The sequence below is a fragment of the Lemur catta genome, chromosome 10, assembly GCF_020740605.2.
Source record: "Lemur catta isolate mLemCat1 chromosome 10, mLemCat1.pri, whole genome shotgun sequence".
Classification (NCBI taxonomy): domain Eukaryota; kingdom Metazoa; phylum Chordata; class Mammalia; order Primates; family Lemuridae; genus Lemur; species Lemur catta.
Genome location: NC_059137.1, coordinates 12,560,605 through 12,585,293, shown reverse-complemented (window position 1 = coordinate 12,585,293; position 24,689 = coordinate 12,560,605). Strand labels below are relative to the sequence as shown.

Sequence of the window (24,689 nt, the reverse complement as noted above, 5' to 3'; positions counted from 1 at the left end):
GTCTCGAACTCCTGACCTAAAGCGATCCTCCTGCCCCAGCCTCTCAGAGTGCTAGGATTACAGGTGTGAGCCACCGCACCTGGCCCACAGTGGTCATTTTACCCACTCCTCATAGCAGTCCTGTCAGGGATGTACTGTTGTGTTCCCATTTCACCGATGAGGAAACTGAGGTTCAGAGAGGTGAAGTTGTTCACCTGGTGTCACCCAGCTCTTGAGTGACAGAGCCAGGCATGGATGCCAGGACTGACAAACATTTAAGTTTTGTGTCCTTCCCTGGGCACTTTGGCCCTTTTTCTGTGTGCAGCAGTTCAGGCAAGGTATGTGAGTCAAGATTCTATCCTGGGCTGGGTGCCCAGAGCTGGGGTGACTAGAGAGCTTGGAGATGGGGGTCTGGGTTCAACCTGGGCTCGTCCATGACCCGTGTGACCTCGTTAGTCACTCAGCCTCTCTGAGCCTCGTGTCCTTGCCAGTCAGACATGGAATGACAGCCCCTCCTTGAAGGACTCTGGTGGAGGCTCATTGTGAAGTGTCCGCCCAGGTCTGTCCCCTGGGAGGTGCTTCACAGAGGAAATCCCTCGATACCCTCTCAGTCATGCTTCCGTCTCTGACTCTGGAGCACTGACGCTCTGGGAGGGTTGGGGTAGAGGGCCGAGGACAGGGTGTTCGGGGGGAAGGTCAGAGGTGACCTGGGCCTTGGGGACAGACTGTGGGGGGGGGCAGAAGCACACCCTCCCCACCCCCAGCCCAAGCACACACTCGCTCACTCACGTGCCCCCGCGAGCTACATGCTCACGCGCTCGGCTGACTACAGCTCTGTGTAGACCCCCGAGGGAGCCCGGGGAACACGTCTTTGCCTGGGGGAGGCAGGGAGACACCACAGGATGTACCAGAATAACTGCCACCTTCGCTGCCATTTCAAACCTGGATGCTGGGCTGTCACCACCTCTCACAGGTGTGCCCCTCTGGGAGAATCACTGAGTCAGGGCCCAAGGTCTCTAGGGCTCATCTGTCTACCTCGTCCGGGAAAACTAAGGCCTAGGAAGGGCTGGACTTGCTGGAGGTCACCATCCAGCTGGAAGCAGTTCCAGAGCCTGGGTGGCCTGCAGCCCAACGTTGGCCCCTACTCCTCGTCTGAGTCAGCCGAGGACCTGCAGCAGCTCCGCAGGGGCTCGGTGCTAGTCCCACCTCAGCCTCTTGGAGACCATGTGACCCTGGGAGAGCCTCAGTTTCCCCTTCTGTGACATGTGGTGGGGGATGGACTTTGTAAGGCAGCATGTGTTTTGGGCATACAGTAGGTGCTTGAGTGTTCGGTGTAGTAGCTAAGAGGGTGGGCTTTAGAGTCGGCCCGTCTGGGTCTGAGGCCCTGCACAGCCTCACACCTGTGTCGTGACTTGGCAACATAAGGAACCTTTCTGTCCATCTGGCGCAACTTCCTCCCTCTACAAGTAGAGTTGGGGGGTGGGGGGGCTCCCCAGGGCCACACAGTGCCAGGAGGCTGGCGTGTGCCCTGAGAGCTGTGGGGGGGTCCTGGGGCAAGGGGGAGATGGGAGAAGGGGACTGGGAGTAGGTGACCTCCTGCTCATCTCTGGCCAGCGGCTCTCAGGCTCCTGCGATTCAAACCCAGGTGTGCCTTCTGGTGCCAGTGGCGTCTCCTGGAAGGGAGGGAGGGAAGGCAGGCAGCGAGCCGGAGCCCTGGATCTGCATGTCCTGTCCGTCAGGCCGGGTCTAGGGGCTTTGCATGGGCCCACCCCACTTGCCAAGGCCCAGAGCTCTCAGCAGCATCCTCCCCCAGGCCCAACCTTCCCGCTGCGGGCTGGGTCCTTCCTCCTTCCTCTGCCCCCAGCACTCCCGCCGACCTTGAGGGCTGGCAGGGTCGGGGCGCGGGAGGTGGCAGAGGCTCTGGGAAACTTGACAGCCCATTGATTCCTCCTCAGGAAGTTGAAAGTGGAGAGTCGTGTTGAAGGTTTAGCTGAAATTAGGTCTCAGGGCTATTTTTTTGAGATGGAGAAGAAGTGTCAGGCAGGGGAGGGCCCAGGGGGCTGGCAGAAGCTGTAGATGAACGCAGCACTGGGTTGATTGCAGATGCTTCTAGAAGCGGGTCTTTGGTTTCTTTTATTGGGTGCTTGGTTATGCACATCCTCCATGGTCCTGATGCTATGACAAAGGTGTGCCCAGTGTGCTGTGGGAACTCAGAACAAAGGGCAGTTATCTCTGGCTGGGAAGGACAGGGAATTCCTAGAGGAGGTTCTTTTGGGTCTGGGCTTTGAGGGATATGTAGGAGTTTGTCGGGAGCCAAGGGAGAAGAGTATTTCTGTTAGAGGGAGCTCTAACTGAGCTGGAACAAGCCAATGGCCCTGTGTGACTGCAGCATGGGATGGGTTGGGGGCATAAAGGAGAAGGCCTGGAGAGAAAAGTGAGGGACTTGGGGGGTGAGTTAAAGCCTTTGGACTTTCTCCTGCAGGACACAGGGGCCACAGGGATGATGGCTGGGAGTGGAGCCAGTAGGCGGTCTCTGGGGTGGGGACTTCAGATTTCTCAGGTGCTCACCCCTCATTTTACTCCGATAGCTTCTTCCCCGCACCCTCCCCGTGTTTAAGCTGTCTTTGTCTCACACACACACAGAATCAGGCGCGTGGACACAAACATGCATGCCAGTGGGTAGGCCCCCGCCAACGTCACCGTGGAAAGCCTGGTGGAAATGATCTGGACAGATGTTTCTTTCTGAACAGAGGGGAGACCGAGGCTCAGACAGGGGAGGATCCTTTTCTGAGGTCACACAGCATGTCTGGGCAGGGCCTGGAGTGGGGTGCAGGTCTCTCCATCCTCCCATCCCTGTCCAGTGCTCCTCATGCCTTGCTCCCTCCTCCCCTCTCCTCCCAGCACCTGGCATCAGCCACCGCATCAGAGCTGAGCCCTTCTCCTGGCCCCCATCACATTTCCTGGGAGGAGGGGCTCAAGGGAGAGTCTATTCACTGGTCCAGCTGCCTCTGGAGGCCCCCGACGCCTCCCTCATGCTCACCTGCCCACTGCCCCTCCTGGCCTCTGGGCCCCAGCCCCAGCTGCAGCCAGACCCGCAGTTTGGCTGGGGCTGCCTGGAGGAGGCAGGGCTGACTCCAGGGCCAGGAAAGTGGCATTCTCTGCTCCCTGCACAGTCTGCCTTGCTGTCCCCACTTAGTGCCTCTTCTCAGCTAAGGAAGGTGGCTGTTGGGTGGTGAATGGAAAAGCTGGTCAGGCTCACACATCAGGTGAGCCAGCTCTGTCACACCACATATGGGGAAACTGAGGCTCAGAGAGGGACAGCTTGCCCAGCATACTTTCTGGGGCTCCCTCCAGCCATCCGGGCTGCTTCTGGCCCATCCCAGATGCACATTCACTGGGACACGTCTGTCTGTGGCTCACAGACCAGTGGAGGGATGTCAGCCACGCAGCCCTGGCTGACTGTGACAGGGCAGTAGTGCTGGACCCTGGGTTTGGGGTCCCATGATGGGTGCCCCAGTTTCCTCCTCGCAGTACAAGGAATTTGCCCATGAGGCTGATGTCCCTTGCTCAGTTCAGCCATGTGAGCTGGAGTGTAGCTGGCGTGTCATCACCCAGTGTCTGGGGATCGTCCAGGCAAGCTGCCCGACTCTTTCCCTCTCTGCAGATGGGCACGGGAGCCCTCCACCACGGGGTGGCTGTGAGGGCTCAAGGCCTGGCCCAAGGGAGCATCCAGCTAGTCAGTGTTCACACCCTGTTCCCCTTCCTTGTGTGGGGGGCTCACCTCCGCCCCACACTTTCCCCAGAGCCCCAGGTAATGAGCAGACTCCTTCCCCTTCTGCGCCCCTCAATTGTGGCCCCAAAGCGACATAACCCCTGACAGAGCTTCTAGGGCTCAGCCCTGGGACCAGGTAGTGGAGAGCGCTGGGGCAGGGCGGAGGGGGTGGTGGGTTCTCAGGGGACCAGAAACCAAGTCCCCTGGTGGCTAGTTCAGATGAGATGGAGGTGTCTGCGCAGGGCGGTTTCCCGCCAGTTGGGGGCAGCAGAGGGCAGCGAGTGGACGAGTGGACGCCTGGGTGGCTCCTCTCAGGGAGAATTGAAGTCCCAGGGGCTCGTGTGCCCAGGGCCACAGGGAGCCTGCGGGGGCGGGGGTCGAGCTCAGATCAGGAAGTAGCTTTCGACAGCTGAGTCTGGCATGGGTGGCTGAGCTGGCTGGGCCTGGGTTGACCAGAAAGTCAGGGACCTCTGAAAGGGGACCCTTGTCAGGGACACTGGATGAAGCAAGGTCTGGGGCCAAGAGAGCCCTCCCTCAAGAGGAGGGCACAGGGTAAGGTCGACGACGTGTGGTCAGCCAGCCAGTGTTGCTACCCTGTGGTCACCAGGCTGGGGCCAGTAGACACTCGGTCACTGTCACCCTTTGACGGTGTACAGGTGACTTGTTCTGTCCTCACCACTGCTGTGGGAGGGAGCAAGATGGGCATCCTGGGAGTGGCGGGGTGGTGGTTGGAGCTTGGGCTCCAAGTCCCGCTGACTTGGGTTCAAGACCCAGCCCCACCACCTCTGCTGTCTGTACGATGGGGGGTCACGAAGCCCGTTTTGCACAGTCCCTGGGTCAGGCCCTGTGGCGAGCACTCGCCAGGTATTGTCTCATTTAGTCCTTACAACACAAGGCTCAGATAACACAAATCTCACTCTCCGAAGGTGACAAAATAGAGGCAGATGGAGAGTGAAGAACTCGCTGAGGATTGCTCAGCTCTCGAGCCTGGCTGGGGAAGTTCTCACAGAGCCTTCTAGTCTCTGCTAGCCAGTGTTGTTCTCCCTCTGCCCCAGAGAGGGCAGGTGCGTTGTCCTGGGTCACACAGCCTGTAGGGGACAGAAGTGGCATTTGAACCCAGGCCTCCCCATCTATCCAGTCTTGCCCCCGCTTCCAGCAGGCCTGGCCCAGGGGTCAGAAGGTGTCTGTGCAGGGCAGACACCCCTGTGGTGGGAGAGAACTGCTGCCCTCTTTCCACCCTGCCCAGTGGCCCTGCAGGTCCTCCCCTCCCCCGAGGGGTCCAGGAGACTGCGTGTGGGGCGCGAGACTCAGATGCCTTCGTTTGCCCACCTCCTCATGCTACGAAAATGAAACGATCAAGTGGCATTTGGGTTGGATTGCAGACATAATTATATCTGAGTTCTCGGGTGGGAATTGTTGTTTCCAAAGCCAGGAGGCCCTCTGTGGAGGTGGCAGCAATGACATCTGTTTTCAACACAAGGCTCTGCATTGGGATGAGCAACTTTTCCTGTGGAATTGCTTAAAGAATGTCTAAAACGAGCTATGCTCGTTACTCCCCTGCTCCAGCACCTTAGATGGCCCCCAGCGGGGTGGGGGACCCAGTTCCCCAGCCTGGCGTTCAAGCCCGGCCAGGCCTGTCCCGGCCCCCAGGCCTTTGTACAGGGCAGGTGGTCCTTCTGCGCACAGTTCCTCCCCACTTCCCTGCCTCCAGAGCTCCTTATTGCCACCCGGGCTCTGTCCCTTCTCTGTGAGCCCTCGCCTCTGGCAGCCATCCCCTTCCCAGGCTCCAGAACACCCTACCTGCTCGGGCAGTCCCACAGACTCTGTGCCTTAACGATCCACCATGTGTCTGTCTGTCCCACCAGACCGGTGGTGGCCTTCTCAAGGGCAGGGACTGTTTGTGATTTATCTGAGGGCTCACCTGTGGCAGGCACCTGCAGGGCTTGTAGAATGAAGGTGAGAGAGAGAGAGGGAGTCGATGAATTAAATGGAGTGAGTGTGGGGTCAGCAGGGAAGAAAGTGAGCAGAGATCTCCCCTCTCCTGAGAGCCGCCACGCTGTGTCTGAGGCCGGCCTTTGGGGGAGAGGCCAGGATAAGTCACCCAGCCCACCAGAGCCCCAGCGAGGACACCAGCCCTTGCCTTGAACTTGACCTGACTCCATCCCATGGGCTCCCACGGGCCTTCAGAGGCCAGGGCTCCCAGGTGAAGCTGGTCTGCAGATGGTAAATCACCCAGGAGGAGAAATAGCCTGTAAAATCCTCTCTGAAAACAGTGCATGTTGTATTCTATAGTGAAAAGGGCTTTTAAAAGCACTGCTTACTCAGGCGGATTTATGAGGCTTCCACCCAGCCCTGCCTCCCACAAGTGTTTACCAGTCCTCAGGCCTGGAGCTCCCTGGGGACCCGTTGTTCTCTGGTGGCTCTTGGTCCAGGGAGAAACAGGATTGTCCCTCTTCCCCCTTTGCTGTCCCGGGGTTACCATGGCCAGCTGGGCCTGGGAGGCCAGGGCAGGGTGGCTGACCCTACAGAAGCTCCCACGTCCCAGCATAAGCCTGAAGTCCCACCATTAGTACCCCTCCTTCGGGCAAGCTGTTGTCCCCAGAGGGTCCCTCCCATTTATTGCTACCTGCAATGGGCCACCAGGGAGGAATGCCCAAGCTGGAAAGGACTTAGAGATCAGCTAGACCAATCCCCTGATTGTATGGGTGGGGAAACTGAGTCACAGAGAGGCTTAGGTACTGGCTCAGTGCCTCATAGCCCGGACATGGAATTCTGTAAGAGCTTCGGCTCTGGAGCAGCCTACCTGTGTCGAACCCAGCCCCACTGCTTCCTGGCTGTGTGGTCCTGTGCACGTTCCTTGCCCTTCTGAGCCTCTGTTCTCCCATCTGCACAGTGGGTTGTGAGAGTTAGACGGGAAAAGTCATGCAAAGCTCCTTCTAATACTGCAGCTTAAACAGGGCTTACTAAATACATGTGACTCATTCTCACTAGCGTGTTGGAGTAGCCCTCATTGGTATTAATAGCAGAGATAGGTTTTTATCCCAGAGTTCTTGTCTCTGAGCGTGGTTTTCTTGCTGCTCTGCTGGGTGGCCTCTGCTGAACATGCTCACTTGCACGGCGCACAGAGCACAGGACAGGGGAGTTTTGCTGGGGAATAAGCAGTAAAATCAGGGAGTCACCCAAGAAGACTGGCCTGGTGCCGGGACCTCAGTGATAAGGCCTAGAGGGTGAAAGAGAAAGCAGAGACCCTGCCGCAGGGGTGAGGCCCCTGGTGGGTGGGCTTCTCTGCAGCAAAGTGGCCCTGGGCGTCCAACTTCCTACCCCAAGGCCAGGGCTGGCTAAGAGCTTAAAGAGCTGATGAGGTGTTTGTGGCTGTCCAGACCTCTGGGACAGGCTTGTTATGCTAAGGCAAGTGTCCGCTGGAGGATTGATGGGACAGCGAGTCACTCCCTGGCAGCTCTGGGTTGTCACATCTCCTGCTGAGACCTTAGGAATGCATGTCTGATTCATGTTCACCAAGGCCTGCTCGACCCTGGGCACTAGCGTATGCCAGCAGGGCCTTGCTGGTGTCCTCTTCTCCCCTCCCACCTCCACCCCCACCCTCTCCAATACTGGGCTCCCCTCTCCTCTCTGCTGTAGACCCTCAGGGTTCCTTAGGGGTCCCCTCTACCTGGGAGTCTTCTGCACTGGGGAGAGGCTTATAAGCCCAGGCTTAGGCGGTAGTGTATAACTTGGAAACCAGAGGGACCTGTGATAACTCCAGGGGCCACCCAGGGCAGCCAGGCACTGTCCTACCTCTGTGCTTTGCTTGTGCCGTGAATCTGCCTGGAATGCCCCAGCTAATCTCAGCAAGCTCACCTGCTGTCTCACCTTCAATGTTTCTAAAATGCCCTCAAGAGCTGCCTCCTCCAGCAAGCCCACCCAGATTGCTCCTAAGTGGAATCCTTTAAAAAGCCTCCCAAAGCACCTTCTCTGCCTTTCTCTTTTTTCTTTTGCATCATTAAATATTTGTTATTTCATTCAGGAAACATTTATGGAATTCCTGCCAGATGTCCAGCACTGGGACCTAGGCTGCTGTGGCCCTTGCTCCGATGGCTTTACAGTCTAGTGTGGGTGGGAGGCATTAAACAAACACGTGTACGGTTACAGCTGTGATAAGTCCGCAAGCAGACCTGGCCTAGTCTGGGGCATCAGGAGAGGAGATACCTGAAGACGAAAGAGTGTGCGGGGTCCCAGCGGTGGGAACAGCTGTGCCCTTCTGGATAATGGCTGGACTGGTGTCCGGTGGTCAAAGGATGCAATAGGAACTACAGCAATGAAAGTGATAATGATTGTAATGATAGTAGTTAATATTTATTGTATGCTGAGAAATGGGCTAAGTTCTTTACGTGCACGATCTCATTGAATCATCACAACAGCCTGTAAGGTGGTCACTGATGTCCCGTTTTACAGAAAGGGAAACAGGCACGCGTGGTTCAGTCACTGGCCTACGGCCCCATGGCCATGAAGTGGTGGAACCTTCTGTTTTCATGCCTCCTCTGGAGGAAGGATGAAAGATAATGTGCTTTTGCCTGGGGATTCTTAAAGATTAAACTACCCTTAGGACTTGAAGAGGTGTGTGAAATGGTGGCATTTCAGATGTGATGACGGGCAAGAGGAGAAATGTTTGGGGCAGGAGTCTCCGGCTCTTGCCAGACCAAAAGACTCCGAGCGCCACACGTCCAGGGAGCTGTAAAGCCAGAGCTTTCAGGGCGCGAGAGGGGCAAACAGGTTGTCCTCAGAGACCCCCGCACAGGAGCAGGGGGATTATTTCGGCAGCAGCACAAGGCTGTTTTCTCACCTCGGACCTGAGGTCTGGGCTTCCTGCTCTTGAGCTTACTGGGCCACCTGCCCTTCCTGTTCTGCTGTGAATGTGAGCACACGTGGGCCGGTGTGTTTGGTTCATGTGTCTGCATAACTCTGTGTGTGCCTGAGGACTGCTGAGTATGTGTGTATATTTCTTGACTTGTTTCAGTGTACTTTTCTGTTAATTTGTATGTTTCATGATTGTGTGTGTGTGCATTTGTGAGTGTGCTGCTGATCAGCCTGCACATGCGTTTGTGTATCCGTGTGTGTGATGGTGCTGAGGAGACTGATATGCTTACACATGCATTTCTTCATGGGCGTGCCCTTCCCGTGTGCATTTGTATGCATGCCTGTCCTTGAACTTGTGTATGTTTCTGGCCTATGTATTCCTCCATGTGAATGTGTTTAGGTGTGGTTTTCTGGGCAGCATTGTGAGTGTCAGGGTCCAGCCCCTTCCTGGGACGTCTCCAAAGGTTCTCACGGCCCATGACTTGGTTCCCTTGGTGTGACTCAAGTAGCCTGGCTGCCTTCTCCACGCAAGGTGGAATGTGGATTGGGAGGGTTCTTTGGGCACAGAGTGGCTTGTGAGTGGGTGGCCACCAGTAAGGCACCAACTTAATCCTGGCTTAAAAGGCCTGCCCTCTTTCACCTGTCACAGTGTCTGCCACCCCACCATTAGTGCGTCATTCCCGAGTTGGTTCCCTCTTTGATGGTGCATACCTCCCAGGGGAGGGGCAGGAAAGCCTGCAGCCTGCTGGGGGCAGAGGTCCAGGAACAGGGAAGGAGGCAGGAGGGAACGGCGCATCTGAAGGACTCAGACAAAGCCAGAGAATTCCCTGATAAATTTCCTGGGCCTGGCAGCTGCCGTAACTTCATAGAATCATCAGTATCCATGCTGGAAAGGAGCTTGGTGATCGCCCACCCAACCCAGATCCCCATGTTACAGATGGGAAGACTGAGGCCCGGAAAGAGAAAACCTGGGGAATTGGGGAGGTTCTTGAAGCATGAAGAGTGAGAAGCAAGGGGACTGAGGTGCTGACGGGTGGTGCCCCTGCCTTGCTTGGTGAACATGGGCAAATCCTGCTGCCCTCGGGGCCTCGTCTGTGCTGTGTGGCCTGGCTGCCCTCTGGGGGCCCTCTCGGCTCTTACCCTGTGACCCTGGAAGCAGGACCCCCCATGGCCCCCAGCACCTTTCCAGTGCCCTGACCAGGCTGCAGAGACATTGGGTCTGCCTGGCAGCCTGTGCACCCGGCATTTCTCCTCTCCTGAGGCTCAGAGAGGTGGCAATATCGGGATGGGATTTTATCCTCCTTTTCTGTTTATTAAGATGTGCTGTGGCATTTGGGCAAAGCCCCAGAAAGATATTGAGAGACGTGCCTGTCAAAACAGCCTCCCTCCTTGAAGGCTCTCTGGGTACGGGCCTTAGAAACTGCTGCAGGAGGAGCTGGGCTCGGCTTGAAGGAGGGCTCACAAGGGTCTGCCTCCATCCTGAGCACTGTCCTGGGGTCCCAAGGTGGGCATCTGAGGGCTCCGCAGGACAGAGACAGAGGTCCATCAGGCCCTCGCAGCCATCTGCAGTGACCCAGAGGAGGAGAAGGTGGTCAGGCAGGCCCGGAGGGAGGATGCAGGACCCAGAGATGCTGGGGTTGGGGGAAGGACCGCCCCCTTGATGGAGCACCTACTGTGTGCTCAGTACTTCACATTCAGGTTGGGAACAGTGGCTCAAATACCACTGGTGATATGGGGTTCCCGGATGTAATGCAAACCTGTGGTTCCCTAGGTGTTGCCTCCTGGGCTGGTAGTGAAACACACATGAGGATGGCACTGGGCAAGGCTCCCCGCCCCCCCGGAGGTGATGAGCCCCCGTGTGACAGCCCTGCACTCAGGGAGGGGAGTATCTCTGAGGCCCAGTACAGTGCCTGGGGCCGAGTGTGGGGAGGACGATCTGAGCTGTCAGTTCCATATATGGAGAGGGTCCCTCGGCTGCCCATCCCAGGGGCCAGAACTCTCCTGGTGACAGTTCCAGCTCTACCCTGTAACAGCTCTGCCTCTTTCAGCAAGTGGCTTGACTTCTCTGAGCCTCTACTTCCCCACCTGAAAACCCAAAACATTCTGAATTCTAAAGCCCAGGTCCTCCAAGGATTCCTGAGAAGAGACATTGGGCCCCCCTTGGCATCCCCTCCTGCGTGGGGGGTGTTCGGTGAGTTACCACATGTGCGGCGACTTGGCAGAACTTGATAACTGGTAATTTATCATCATCATCACTTGGAATTGATTGAAATGGGTGAATGAAGAAATCACATGTCTGGAATTCTGAAAGGCCTTTGAGAAAGTCTCTGAGAACCTGCTGGAGAAGGAGCGGGGCTATGGACCAGGCGTCAGGATGGGGGTGTCATGGCTGGAACTGGGGTGGGGGGGGCTGCTGGAGGACCCCACAGGCCTCTGTCCTCCACTCAGGACTGTCAGTGATAGGGGTGGAAGCCCAGGGGCCTGCGGATCAGCTGGGAGGGAGGGGGTGTGGACACAGGCAGGGGTAGAGGCGACGCAGCTGTCCATACCCAGCCATCAGGGAATGGGCTGGGGGTGGTGGCACTGGGCAGCAGCCTTGTGCAGAAGCCCTGGGGCCTTAGCTGACCTTGGCACAGTGGTGCAGCTGCCTGATCAGTACAGGGAACACGGGCTGTGTCCACAGAGGCAGAGTGCCCCATCTGGGGAGGGAGCAGGCTCGGTCCCCATGGACTGTGCAGGCTGCTCTCTGAGCTTCAGACATCAGTCCCTGCTCCCGTGAATGAAAGCCAAGGCCTCCACCTGAGCAGCTCTGCCCGCCCGGTGCACTTTGTACATCGGGAGTCTCTGTGAGGTTGTTTTAGAAAAAAGTGCCTGTTTAAAAGAGTTCAAAACTACCAAACTGGATGACTTTCTGTGGCTCCAGAATCATTTTGCAAGCATGTTCATTCATGTCCCTGTCCCTGCTGCCTGGCAGACTCCCACCCTTGGCTGTCACGTACCTCTCAGGGAAAAAGAGCCCACATCAGTAACGGTAACAATAAAGCTAGCAACTAGTGTATGCGCTTCCGTAATATTTACTGTTTTACAGATGATATCTTACCTCATTGCATCATTCCCACAGCTGCATGCAGCAGGTGTCATTAGCTCGTTCTGCAGATAGGGACACTGAGGATCCGAGAGGTCCAGTAATTTGCCCACCGCTTGTCTGAATTAAGATTTGAACCCAAGTGATGTAAGGGAGCATGACCTGCCCAAAGGGTGTGGTCCCAGCAGGCTGCTGCAGAACGTGGGCTAAAGCCAGGCCCTGGGGGCTGTGGCTAAGGACATCAGAGTCTGTCACAGGGAAGGGTGTGATTACAAGGGGTTAAACCATGTCTAACCCTCTCAGATGAGCTGGGCCCAACATGCATTACTGCAAATGATGTTTTTAACAATCATGTATTTAATACATTTATGTGGAAATTGGATGTGAGAATATTTGGCTTTTGTTGAGCACTTACTGTGTGCTACGCTCTGAGCCCAGAGCTTTCATTGTTCAACCTGACCCTCACTGCAGCCGCCCAGCCATTTCCTAGAGGTGAGGGCCTTGCCTGTCATCTCTTGGTGGCGAGGTGTCCATGGAGCCAGGTTTGAGCCTCCAGTGCCTGCCTCTAGCTCTCAGTTCTCAGCCACTGGGCTGTCAGCAGGCTCTGCCACAGTCTCAGAAAGTGGGCATCACGGATGCTGTTTTACCAAAAGAAGGGAAAAAGGGACGTGATTTACCCACTGCTGCTCAGTTAAAGGTTGACTTAGGTCTAGAATAAGACTTTCCAACTTAAAGACCAGTCAGTTCCTTTTCCTGAGTTTGGGGCTGCAGCTGCCTCCAGTAATCAAGTCCCAGGAGTGGCCTATGATGCAACAGGAGAGAAGGTTTGTCTCCCTTCATCCCTGCTGGGCGAGGAGCCGCCCTTGGCCCTCCACCCCCATGAAGGACAGGAAGCAAGCTGTGAGGCTGCGCAGAGCAGGACACTGTGGAGTCTGGGGTCCTTGATTAACCTTGCTCTGTGACCTTGGGGAAGTCCTTTCCCCTCTCTGGGCCACAGTGCAGCCTTTGGATCTGAGTCCCTTTCCAGCTGTCGCTTTGCAAATGAGTGTTTGTTAAGCCTGTCATATGCAGGGCCCTGAGCTGGGTTTCCTGGAAGAATTGCTCTCCGCATGATCTGAGCTCCCTGACCTCTTGAAAATCTATACACTGCTCACCCCATAGTGTTCACGGCTGTCTTGGCCACTGTATCTAGCACATAATGGCTCTCGATAAGGTGAAAGAGTGAATATCACAGAGAGTATTAGGAGTCCCCAAGGTCATTGTCAGTGTGGGTCGGGGGAGGTACCTTCAGCACAGGCTTCAAGGAGGAGGCTGCCTGTCAGAGGAGTATGAAGTGGAGCCGTAGGGGGAGGAGTGGGGAAGAGGAAGTGACACATGTGCCACCACACTGCCTAGAAGGCAGAGAACATTTTTTTTTTAAATTCAGAAATAGGATAAAGCCATCAATATTGCTACAGAATGAGCTACATAAAATCTGAAACATGCTTCATCGTTCTGTGTGTCACAAGAGTGTAAAAATTATGAAATTTTCATCAGTGTAGAAAATAAAAACCAAGAAAAAGAATAAGCCCATTGGGGGAACTTACTTGACAACAACCCCTGCGAGAGAAGAACCCATGCAAGTTAGCGAGGTGCATCCTCCTCCCCCGTACCTGGCAAGAGGGCGAGGTTGGGAGAGCCAGAGCTTGCACAGAGGTGCAGGGCTCTACCTACATGCTGTGTCTCCCAGAGAGCCTAGCGCTCCCCTGGCCTGACACCACCTGTGGAACCTCTACATTAGACATTGCCTTGTCTATGGGTCACCCCTCTGGAGAAGGGTCCCTCCTGTGGCCCCTAACACCTAAGAAATACTTGCTCAGTGGCAGCTGATTAGAACACCTTGATGGATAATTCTAGGCTGCAGAGGTGAGAGGCATTTGGACTCCATTGCCTGGGAAGGCCTTCTGATGAGGTGGCATTTCAGCTGGGCCTTGGAGGGCATTTAGAATCCTGAGAGCTGGCCACAGGGATAGGTCTCCTATGGATGTGAGATTGAGGGGAGGAACAAGTAGAGGGAGAAAGATAGGAAGAGGGAAAGCTGGAAAACTCTAGCATTAGGCAGGCTGGAAGCTGGGTGTCCCTGGGTGAGTCACTTTACCTGTCTGAGCAAGGTTTCTTCATTTGCAGACAATGTTTCTCTGTCATTTTCTGTTGTGCGGGTGACATGAGATGACTTGCACAGCCAGCGTTTGACCTGTCTGTCAAAGATGGACAGATCCAGCACAGGGCCTATGGCAACTGTCCATCCCTCCCCCTGGACACAGAGAGGGCTGCCATGCCGACCCTTTATTGGGTGATGTCTGAAATGTGGTTATTCAGATTATGTACATTAACCTCAAAATAAGTTAACATCCCATTTGCTTCTGTTGTTGTATCACGTGGAATTGAGGGCAGGGTGGGTGAGCCCCCAGACCCTCTCAGAGGACTCCTCCTCCCTCAGGGAGTCCCTCGCTCCTGGTTTTCCTCTCCTTCAAGCTGCCTGTCGGTTCCAAGCCCAGCAGGACCCAGGCAGTGGCACCTTGAGCCCCCACATCTATCCCCTCACCTGTAAAGGGAGCACTGGTTCAAGCTTCGTGTATTGAACGGGTATCGAACGCTTGTCTGCGCTGTCTCTTGCATTAGCCCGAGAGCTCTTGGGATGGGGGCGGTGGGGGATGAAGCTGCATTCTCAGTCCGGTGCAGCCTGGTAGATGGATGAACGGCCTGAATGGGGTGCCCCAACTCTTGAAGCTTCCGTTGAGGATACTCAGCAAACCAAACCCTTCACCCCCCTTGGGGCCCTCCCTGAGCTAGGCTTTAGGGATTCTGTCCCCAAGGTGGTTGTCCCTGCTGGGGTACAACAGTTCCGGACATGGGGCTCCACCCTGACAGCAAGCGACTGCTGCTTGCGGGAGGGAAGTCGCCCGGGTTAGAGGTCGAGGTGGCCAGGGCAGTGCCAGGCGCTGGCCGGCCGGCCCCTCGGAGGACCACTCGCCTGCTCTCAGAGCCTTAGTTTTCCCGTAGCTGTGCGACCGTGGGCCGAGCGCCCCGACCTCGCAGGTGGAGGAAGGCGCCTTGCCAATCCCCGACGGGTGGGGGGCGTGGATTCCTCCGGGTGGGCGGGGGGTGTGACCTCGTTCCGGAGGACCTGCTCCGAGGCGGCGGCAGGTGAGGGGCGGCAGGCTGGCGAGACCCCCGGGGTCCCCGCCCCCCGCAGCCCCGCCCCCTCGGCCCGGGTACTCCCTCCTCGCCCCGGCGCCGGGGGGCTCGGGCGGCCTCGGCCGCAGTCGGCGCGGCTCGGCTGGGCTCGGCGTCGCCGTGGCAACAGCGGCTTAGGGGGCGGGGGCGACGTGGCGGGCGGGGTGGGCTGGGCCGCGCTGCGCGGGCCGGGCCGTCGGCGCTCGGTCGGCGGGCGGGCTGGCGGGCGGCGCGGGCCGCGAGCTGCTGGGGCTGGGGCCGAGCCCGAGCCCGGCCCGCCCTCGGCCGCGCGGCCGCCCAGCGAGGGTGCGGGTCCCGCGCGGGTCCCGGCCCGCCGCTGCCGCGCTAACCCCGCCTCCCCTTCCCCCTCTTGTCGCCCCGCGCGCAGGGCTTCCTCAGCCGCCGCCTCAAGGGCTCCATCAAGCGCACCAAGAGCCAGCCCAAGCTGGACCGCAACCACAGCTTCCGCCACATCCTGCCGGGGTTCCGGAGCGCCGCCGCCAGCGCCGCCGCCTCCGCCGCGGACAATGAGAGGTGAGCCCGCCGCCGCCGCCCGGCCTCCCCGCGCCGCCGCCCGGGGTGCGCCCCCGAGGGCGCGGGGACAAAGCGAAAGCCCGGCCGGGCGCTCTAACGCGGAGGGGACCCCACGCCGCCCTCCGGGCCACTTGTGGGGCCTCCTCGGACGGAGGGCGCGAGGGGAGGGCCCTTCCCTCTCCCCGCAGGGTGAGGTGAGGGGGGTGTCCGAGGCGCGGAGCGAGGCCGGGCGCGAAGTGCCCCCGCCGGGAAGTCCTGCCTCGCCTGGCCGAGGTGGGCATTGTTTCCCGGGCCGTGCAGTGCCCGAGCTGGGGACGGAAGTGGCGCCTCCACCCCCAGGACCCATCCCCCTGCCTCGGGAGCCCCTGGGTGTCAGATACAAAAGGCATTTTTGGCAGGGTTTGGCTGAGACCGGGCAGCGCCAGCGGTGAGGAAAGGTTGAACATCTGGAGAGGAGGAGCAGGGGGCTGGGCCGCTCAGGGGGCACATCTGCTCTAAGTAGGGCGCGTGCTCCGCTGGGGGCTGAGGCGAGCAGAGCGGGCAGTGCCCAGGCCCTGAGCTCGGGGGCATAACCTGAGGCTGGGGACGAAGGGCCCCTTCCTCTCCGGCCTGGGCAGCTGCTTGTCCCCTTCACCTCTCCACTCTCAGGGGCGACTCCTGCTCCCTCTTTCCTTCTGTTGGGCAAGCCGGGAGCAGGTGTGGAAATTCCAGAGGGAGGTGGCTTGTGGGACAGAGGAGAAGGAGGAGGTTGTTCAACCTGCTGGGAGTTACCGGCAATGGAGCAGGCTTCAGCTCGCAAGGGCAAGCCATCCTGTCCTCGAGGGGGCACTGGGCAGACACAGCCTCTCAGGGCCCAGGTTCTCCTGCTTGAGTGGTGCCAGCCACAGGCACCTTTCCACTTAGGCACAGGCACAGCGATGGATTCCAGTGCCAGTTAGAACGTGTCCCTGCCCAGCCAGTGGAGGTGAAAGAACGGGCAGGCATCAAGGAGCCTTTTCAGCATTCAGCCCCAACATCTCAGGCCACCGGCATCTGCCTTCATAGGGCTGTGCCCGTGTGTACAACTGGCGAGTTGGCACTCCCTGTAGGGGAGACATAGGTGGAATGAAAATGTCTCTTCCCTCCCCCTTGGTTCCAGCGGGCAGAGTACAAGTTATAGCTCAACTCCTGCCCCAGGTTGAGTGACTGTAACCAACCCCTGACACCTTCCCGGAGAGTGCCCCTTCTGCCTCCCGGCAGAATCACTAGACCTTTAATTCTATCAGCCCAGAGATGCTCTCTTCAGTGCCTCCCCACCACTGCCTGCAGCTGGCTTCCTGCCCCAGCTGCCAAGCCCAGCCCGAGGCAGGACCCTCAGCCTTTCTCTGATGGCCGTGGCGCCCCAGGGGACCAGGCGTGCCCTGGCAGGAAGATGCAGCCAGGCCAGAGCTCAGCGCTGGGTGCAGCCGCTGCTGCGTCTTTGAAAAATCTCGCTTCCCATCTTTGTTATTGTCTGGGCGGCAGGCCACCCGGTTTGCTGCCTTCCTCCGCCCGGCCCCCCACCTTCTCCGGCTCTCTCTCCCCCAGGAACATGCCCTTCTCTGCGCTTTCCTTGGCAGGGGTCAGGACCCTCTGCCCTCGCATGCGAGGGCTTGTGTACGTACCCCGTTTTGTGTGCATGTGGTGGTTGTCCGGGGAGCAGGAGAGACGGCAGGCAGCCCGGCTTCTGAGTGTGTCTGCCCTCCCGGGAGCAGGCAGCATGCATGTCGTGTTTACCTCCTTCCAGCGGGAAGCCTATACTGAGAAGCCGGCAAGCACTGGCCGGCAGCCCTGGCCAGAGGTTGGGGCATGGCCAGGATGGCCTCATGCAGGTCCTGCCCAGCTTGGCCGCAGGTCAGCCTTGCCACATGCTGAAGGGGTACAGAGTGGGGGTTGGGAGTGAAACTACCAGCCTGTTTCTGGGAATGGTGGTAAACGGTAGCGGCTGGAGCAGAATGTCACTGGCAGTGGTGTGGAATTGTCTTATTAATTTTCTATAAACAAAATCTGGCTTGGTGGCTTCTCTGGCATAGGAATGGAGTACAGATTTCCCATGGACAGGCAGAGAGACTGGGTTTGAAATCCCTCTACCCAGCTTTAGAGCTGAAATAGTCTTTGCAAGGACTGGGTCTTCTGATTTGCTGCTTTGCTTAGGAATAGATTTGTCGGCTGCTGCTGGGATGGATGGGCAGATATTTCTCTGGGGCTGTCCCTGGAGTCATCCTATTTGGAGCTGAGTGAGTAAAACCAACTATGGTGACCCCCACCCCACCAACCCTAAGCTCATAGTCAAACCTTGGTGAGTGGAGAGATAGCTCTTCCTACTCCAGTGTGGTGTGGTTGTGCTTCTGGAGGCTGAGAGGGCAGAACGGGCTGCCTTCCACTCGGCTTAGCAGTGAGGAGGGCTCCATGGGACCCCCTACACCGGCTGCCGTGCTTATGGCTGGGGAGGGGTAAGTGCTAAAACAACAGCCTCAGTGAGTGGATGGGGACAGGGTGGGAAAGGAGATGGGGACTTCTAGGGTGTCAAGAGGGAGCCCTGGTCCCCGTGGCCTTCCCATGTGGATGAATAGCACAGGGCACTCTGGGGTGGCCACTTGAGTTCCGACTTTGGATGAATCTGGCTGGTGTATATCGTTGCTGAAGAGGCTTTGTTGCATGCTGTCTGAGTGCTGCACAAACTGCTGTGTTGGGGAGGTTATTTTTTATGCTGGAGGTTGGAGACCAGTTGGTTCTGTGCTGGGATCTTTTGGCTCCCCAGAAAAGGAGTCTGCCTCAGGTGTGAGGATGCTGAACCTGCTGGTTGGGAGGCTGAGGTCAGGCCAGCCAGGGCTTGGTGGGCACAACTGGGCTCTGGGGGCTGAGGGCTGCAGGACAGGTTGAGCCTTGCTCTTATTCTCCTGAACATGGCCTCAGGGGAGGTTGCCAGCTGGTCTTCACAATCCCTGGGTCCCTCAGACACTTATTTCTTCTTTGGAGGCTTTAGCAATAAGCACCAAGGACAGATAATCATTTCTCTTGGATAACAGAAATGAATGCTGCTTGGAGCTCTTTCCAGGTGAAAGGTGTGCTGGCAAAAGCATTTTCATTTTGCAGGCTGGAAATGTTGCCGCTTCATTTACGGGGCTGTTTTAATGTTGGTAAAAGTGATAGAGGATGTGGTTCGCCTTCTTAGAATATAATTTTCAAGTCATTCATTTATTTATTAATGTTCCTGAGGAGCTAGGAGGGTCTGCTGGCAATATTATGCTTTCCTCATCCCTGGTCTTTCCTGATGCTGTTTCTGGGTGACTCTGGCCCTCCACACATGTTGGGAATATGCCCCATTTGGTGCTCTACCTGTCTGAAAGTACCCCTGTAGTTATTCTAAAGCAGCTATACCCCCTTCCAGTTCTTCCCAGTTGGCCTGGTGCAGGGCTTAGCTCATAAACGTGGGCAGCCCCATTGCAGGTAGGCAAGGCTGATATGTGTGGCGTTAGAGATCAATTACCCATTCCAGGGACTGTGGGTGTTGGCTGGAGTTCCCACACCTGAAAGTTACTAATGGTGGGATTCCATGATATGTAGGACTAGGAAGGAAAATATAGCACTTGGAAGTTGGGGGTGGAGGCTTCCAGGGACCCTCATCTGGTCCTGAGTAGGCAGGAATCAATTCTGTCCCTTGGGGTAAGGCAGTCCTTGGAGGAGGGAGAGAGGGGAAGGTTGGGTCTATTTTCCTGCTTTTGTTGCTGACAAGTATAGGAGGGGCTGGGCACCCAGGCCTGGGGTTTTATGCCCTTGCTTCCTCTCCTGCTGTAGACAGGGAGGGCCTGGTCCTTCTCAGCCTTCCCTTGGGACTGGTCTGTCAAGCACAGTGACATCAAGAGTGATAGTGCAGTTTGGACAATCACTGAGAGTAATGGGAAGCTTGTGATCCTGGGATTTGAAGCCAGGCATTCCTGGGGCAAGTCACTTAACCTTTCTGAGCCTCAGTTTGCACATCTGCAGAATGGGCGTGGTAATAATAATGTTGTTGGAGACATTAATACTGATACATTCAGCACATACTTAATAGAAAATGTCCTGTTCGGAGCTGTTTTCTTAACATTTAACACTGAGTCTTACACATTTCTTAAATGTTCTAAAATTTTATTAAATAATGTGTGAAAGAGTCTAGATAAATATGTTGTAGGTTTTCAGTAAATATTAGTTAATTCCTATATGTGTTCTAAAAATCAATTTTAGAAGTTCATTCTTCCATCCTATGTTTGGGCCATACTTGTTTTTAATTATTTAGACATTTAGGTTATGTCTAGTTTTTCTTTATTAAAAATGATACTGGGATTTAAATCCTTGAATATTTATCTTTATCTACATCTCTGATTTTCCCATAGGGCAAAATCTTAGAAATGGAATTACTAGGTCAAAGAAGATGAATAGTTTGAAGTTTTTTTATAAAAATGTCCCCCACCAAAGCCTATAATAATTTACACTCCTCCAGTGATTTTTGAGAGTGTTTACCTGTTTCCTCACACCCTTCAAAACATTGGATGTCATCATTAAAACAGTCTTTGTCATTTGGGTAGGCAGAAAAATGGCATTTCTTTGTTATTTGCATGCATTTGCTTGTGAGTGATTGAATATTGTTTTCTTGAGTTTAATGGCCAGTGTTGCTGCTGCTTTTGAGACTTGTCTATTCCTGTCCTTTGCTTCCTGAGTTCTGACAAGCTCCTTGCAGGCTTCTTGGTGGCCCTGTTTGGCCTTCCTCAGCTCTGAGAGGCCCCATGTGGGTGGATCCCACGCGTTAGGTGGGCCTCTGCCTTCCAAGAGGTATGACAGGGAGTTCATTAATTACCTGCAAGGAAGGCTCCCCTGGCTCCCTTCTCCCCACTTCTTTTTTCCCTCCCCTCCTCCGCTCCTCTCCTTAAGGAAATCGGATTTAATTCTTAATCCGATAATTGCCATAAGGAGGCCTTGTATTTACACAGCACTTTGAGAGGTCTTCCACCTTATAGGGTAGGTAGGCAGTGAAGAGGCTGGTTACTTCCAGGAAAACTGAAGGCATGGAGGTGGGACCTACACAGAAGTCAGGCATTGTAACCAAATCCCCTCCGACTGTGGCATTGTACTTGCGGCCCCATGGGCTCCTTTGGGGGAGGGCCACGCATGTGGAGCCTCATCTCCAGAGGGGGGGAAAGCCACAGAACATGACCTGGACGCATAGAAGAATCAATTTATTTTTTGCTTTCTCATTTTTATTGCCCTCCTTTTAGATCTGCGGCTCCCTTGTGTACTTCCAGAGATCCGAGCTGGGCAATATTTTTAGGCACAGTGGAAATTAGCTAGTGAGAATGTGATCAGCCCCAGGCTGGGGTTTCAAAGTCTAGAGAAGCCTTTTGTACAAGCATGTACATGTGTGTGTACATGTTTCTGTGTGTCTTGCAAGTGTGCATCTGTCCTCATGAAGGTGTGAATACATTATATGTAAATGTCCTTATACACGTCTGTGCATTTTAAATGAGTTAATACATGTAAAGCATTTGGAACAGTGCCTGGCACATCATATTGGGTTGTACTGTATGAAGTAGCTGTTTTTGTGGGTTGAATACAGGCAATTGCATATGGTGCAATCTAGTAAGTGTTCAGTATAAATGCTGGCTGCCATTATTATTATCGTGCATTTTCTTCTCTTGTGTATGTCTACCAGTGTTAGTATGTGTATGTTTATATATACCTTCTTGTGCCCACGTGTATAGTGTGGTCTGTTTTGAGCACTTCACATGTGCGTACCTCTGTGCATGTGTGCAGTTTCTTTCTGAGTGTGTGGACACTGAGCTGACTGGCTTTGTGAATAAACTACCCACCTTCTTGGGGAGAACTTCCTGGACAGCAGCCTTCTGACTCCCCGTCACCTTCAGGTGCCAGGCCTGAGGGGTGCCATGGGACCTCTTCCATCCTCCCCAAGTAGCCCTGCCTGTTCCCAGGCCCCACATCTGAGAATATGCAAATCGACTCTTTAATGGAATCCCTTTGCAAAATATTACTTGAACCAGAAAGTTAATTACCAGGCTCTAATTAATGGCTATTTTAGAAGGCCACAGAACAAAACTGGAGGAGATCATAGGGAGACTGAAAAGGCAAGAAAGAAAAACATCCAGCTCCCCTAGCCAATGTGTGACACCTTCCCAGGGTGGCAGGGCATGCTTTAGCCGCTCCCCTGCTCTGAGCTGCCAGCCACTGCCCTGCGATGAGTGGCTGTGGGTGTGTGAAAAAGTGCCCCTTGCACAAAAAACCTCTGGTGGTGCTAATCTTCTGGCCATCAGTGCATTGTCCATCTGTGAGGAGTGGGCTGGACAGCACCCCAGCCTGGGGGTGAGTATGAGGAGGTATTGGTAGCAAGCTTGGGCTGAGGTGAGGGTGACATGCCCAAGGCCTGGGCTCTGGGAGGGACAGTCACTGGCCACTCTTGCCTTGAAACCAACCCCTTTCCCACCCCTCCAGGGGCCTGAGGCAGGTTTCCACAGCCAGGCCTCTACCAGGGGCCCAGCTCCCTCCTTTCCCTTCTCTTAGCGCTCATTGCAGAGTCACATGTGGCCCATGTGTGAAGTGAGACCTTGCTAGCACACCTCCTCATTGGACTCTTGGTCAGGCCCTGGCAGCTATTCTCTGTCTCTGCTCCCCCTCTGCCATCCGTTAAGAGAGAGGGATCATGCCTGCCCACCTGCCTGAGGACCGGCTGAAAGCTCAGAGGAGATTATAGTGACGGAAATGATATGAAGTTTCCCCTCCCAGCTGGGGTGTGCCTGTGTCCTCTATTCCCTCCTGAGATAGAGGACATTCTGTCCTCTGTGGGCATGTGGCTGTCCTCTTCTGTGCACACAAGGCCATACCACATGCCACCTGGGCATGCACACATGAGAACCTTCCTTGGCATCTAGAAAGCAAGTCCTTGTGGAAGCCACCGCTGTACACCAGATGACCCCTCTGTGTCAGGTGGGTGGTGAGGTGAGAACCTAGGGTAGGAAGGGGGAAACAGGGTCCATCCCCACCCACCAGGGTCCCTGGCACCCTGCCTGGAAATTCTGTGGGCATTCCTGGGGGAGGATGAGAAGTGACCCTAAAGATGGAGGTCAAGCCCAATCTTGGGGCCTGGCCAAGAATAGGGCCTCCCCCTCCCTCTACTTGTGCCTGCTTAGGAGGCCTGCATGCTCCAGATGCTTAGGGTCATCCTTGTAGACCTCAACTCATAGAGCCTTGGTGGTGGGCTGGTTGGAGGTACTAACTTTGCACTTTGAACAGAGGAGGCATTTAGAGTTTGTCAGTGAATAACTGAATGTGTATAAGTTTTCTAAGAAGGATGGACCAATGGGCGGTCCCAAGACCCTGCTCCTTAGAAGGCAGCCTCAGTAGGCCTTTGCTACCTCCACCCTTCCGCTGCCCCCTCAGTTTTTCACATGTCTCAGGTGGGGCTAGTGGTACAAGAATTGGCATTTCCCTGTATTGGATGCTCTGTGGGGTGAGTTACTCCTTGGCAGGATGATTTCCCACCTCCCTTTTCCAGTGGGCAGCCACCACGGGAGAGTGAAGGGGCCCTTCTCCAGCCCCTGTCCCAGCTGGCTCTGGCCACCCCCACAGTTATCTCCTGCTTGTCACCTTGACCTTTCTCAAACAAGCAGGGCCCTTGTTTGCAGGCCAGGCCTGCTTGTTAAAGAGTGCATTGGGCAGAGATATAGATGACACCAGGGTACCACGTGCCCTAATTTGATACGACGTTGTCATGGGGAGTTTTCATATTGAGGGTAGTGAATTAGTGTAGTGTCTCCCTGTACCCACTGACTAAGGGGAAGTTAATTTCATGCTCTGTCTTTTTGACATTCATAATCAAAGCGTTGTATTGCGGCTGCAGATTGTTAGCACGTAAAGGATGTGTGAGCCTCAACAATTACTGTTTCCGGGAGGAGAGGAGATTGATTAATAGATTGTTCCCAGTGCCACGACTTCTGCTCCTTGTCCCCTTTGCACCTTCTTTCTCTCTTTCCAGCTTCCCTAGATTTCATTAGGAAACTCAGTCGCAAGAGTGGCCATGACTAAAAACCCAACTCTTGCTTAGAAGCCTAGGGCAGGGGAGGACCTGTATGAAGAGGAATTGCCTAGGACACCTGATAAAATGCAGGTTCTTGGGTTTCCCCCAGACCTTCTGAATTAGACTCTCTCAATGGGGTGACCATGTTTCCCCAAAGTTTGTTCCTTTTGCAGAGGGAAGGCATTGTGCTCCAGCTGTGGGCCAGCAACTTTCCTAAGCACTTCCCATGCTGTATTCTTCTTATTTTTTTTTTTTTTTGAGACAGAGTCTTACTCTGTCACCTGGACTAGAGTGCCATGGCATCAGCCTAGCTCACAGCAACCTCCAACTCCTGGGCTCAAGAGCTCCTCCTGCCTCAGCCTCCCAAATAGCTGTGTACCATCACACCTGGCTAATTTTTTCTATTTTTAGTAGAGGTGGGGTCTCGCTCTTGTTCAGAGCTGGTTTCCAACTTCTGACCTCAAGTGATCCTCCCACCTCGGCCTCCCAGAGTGCTAGGCGTCAGCCCCCATACCCTGCCTATATTCTTATTGATTGCTCATAGCAAGAGGGTTTTTTTTTTTTGTTTCCCATTTCACACATGTGAAAACTGAAGCTTGATATGTTAATGGCCCAAAGTCACACATTGGGGGAAACCCTATGCTCAGAGAGTCCATTCCCTGGTTAATGCCGAGATACCACCATTAGCATGTTGTCCCCTTTCTTTTTAAGATTATGATGCCTTTTGCAGTAGACCTTCTGCCTCCTCAGAGAAGTATCAGTGGCCCCCTCTTGTGCTTGCACAGGGCTCCACTGTGAAAAGCTCCTTCACACCGGTGCCCCCGGGTCTCCTGAGGGTGCTTGGAGCAGTTGGAGCATTTACAATTGTGATTTGCATTTTGCAGTCTAGCAGGGTGAGGCTCAGAAAGGTGAGGGGGCAGAGCTGGAGTTGGAACTTGTCTCCTAACGCTGGGTCCAGTGCTCAGCCCACTTACAGCACCAAGGCCCACTCCCCTTACCAACTCCCTGGTTACAGGTGGGGAAACTGAGTTTCAGAGAGGTATAGTCACTTACCCAGGATCCAGTGAGTGGCAGTAATGTGATTCAGAGTCCACTGAGTCAAAACCCTTAGGACAGGACTAGCCAATGTTCCAGGACTGGACTGGATACCCTTGGTGCCCACCTGGGAG

General features: G+C 55.3%; 1 protein-coding gene across 9 annotated transcripts in view; it reads left to right on the top strand.

The window, feature by feature from the left end:
• The window catches only part of LOC123646478 (DAB2 interacting protein), a 163,565-nt gene that overhangs the window by 64,999 nt on the left and 73,877 nt on the right, over positions 1-24,689 (top strand). For 7 of the 9 annotated variants that reach the window (XM_045563497.1, XM_045563505.1, XM_045563504.1 and 4 more), the window contains one exon: positions 15,295-15,440. The exons of the other annotated variants lie outside the window; for them this stretch is intronic. In XM_045563497.1, the coding sequence (XP_045419453.1) occupies positions 15,295-15,440 (146 nt within the window). The remainder of the gene's footprint in view (positions 1-15,294; positions 15,441-24,689) is intronic. 9 annotated transcript variants of the gene reach the window in all.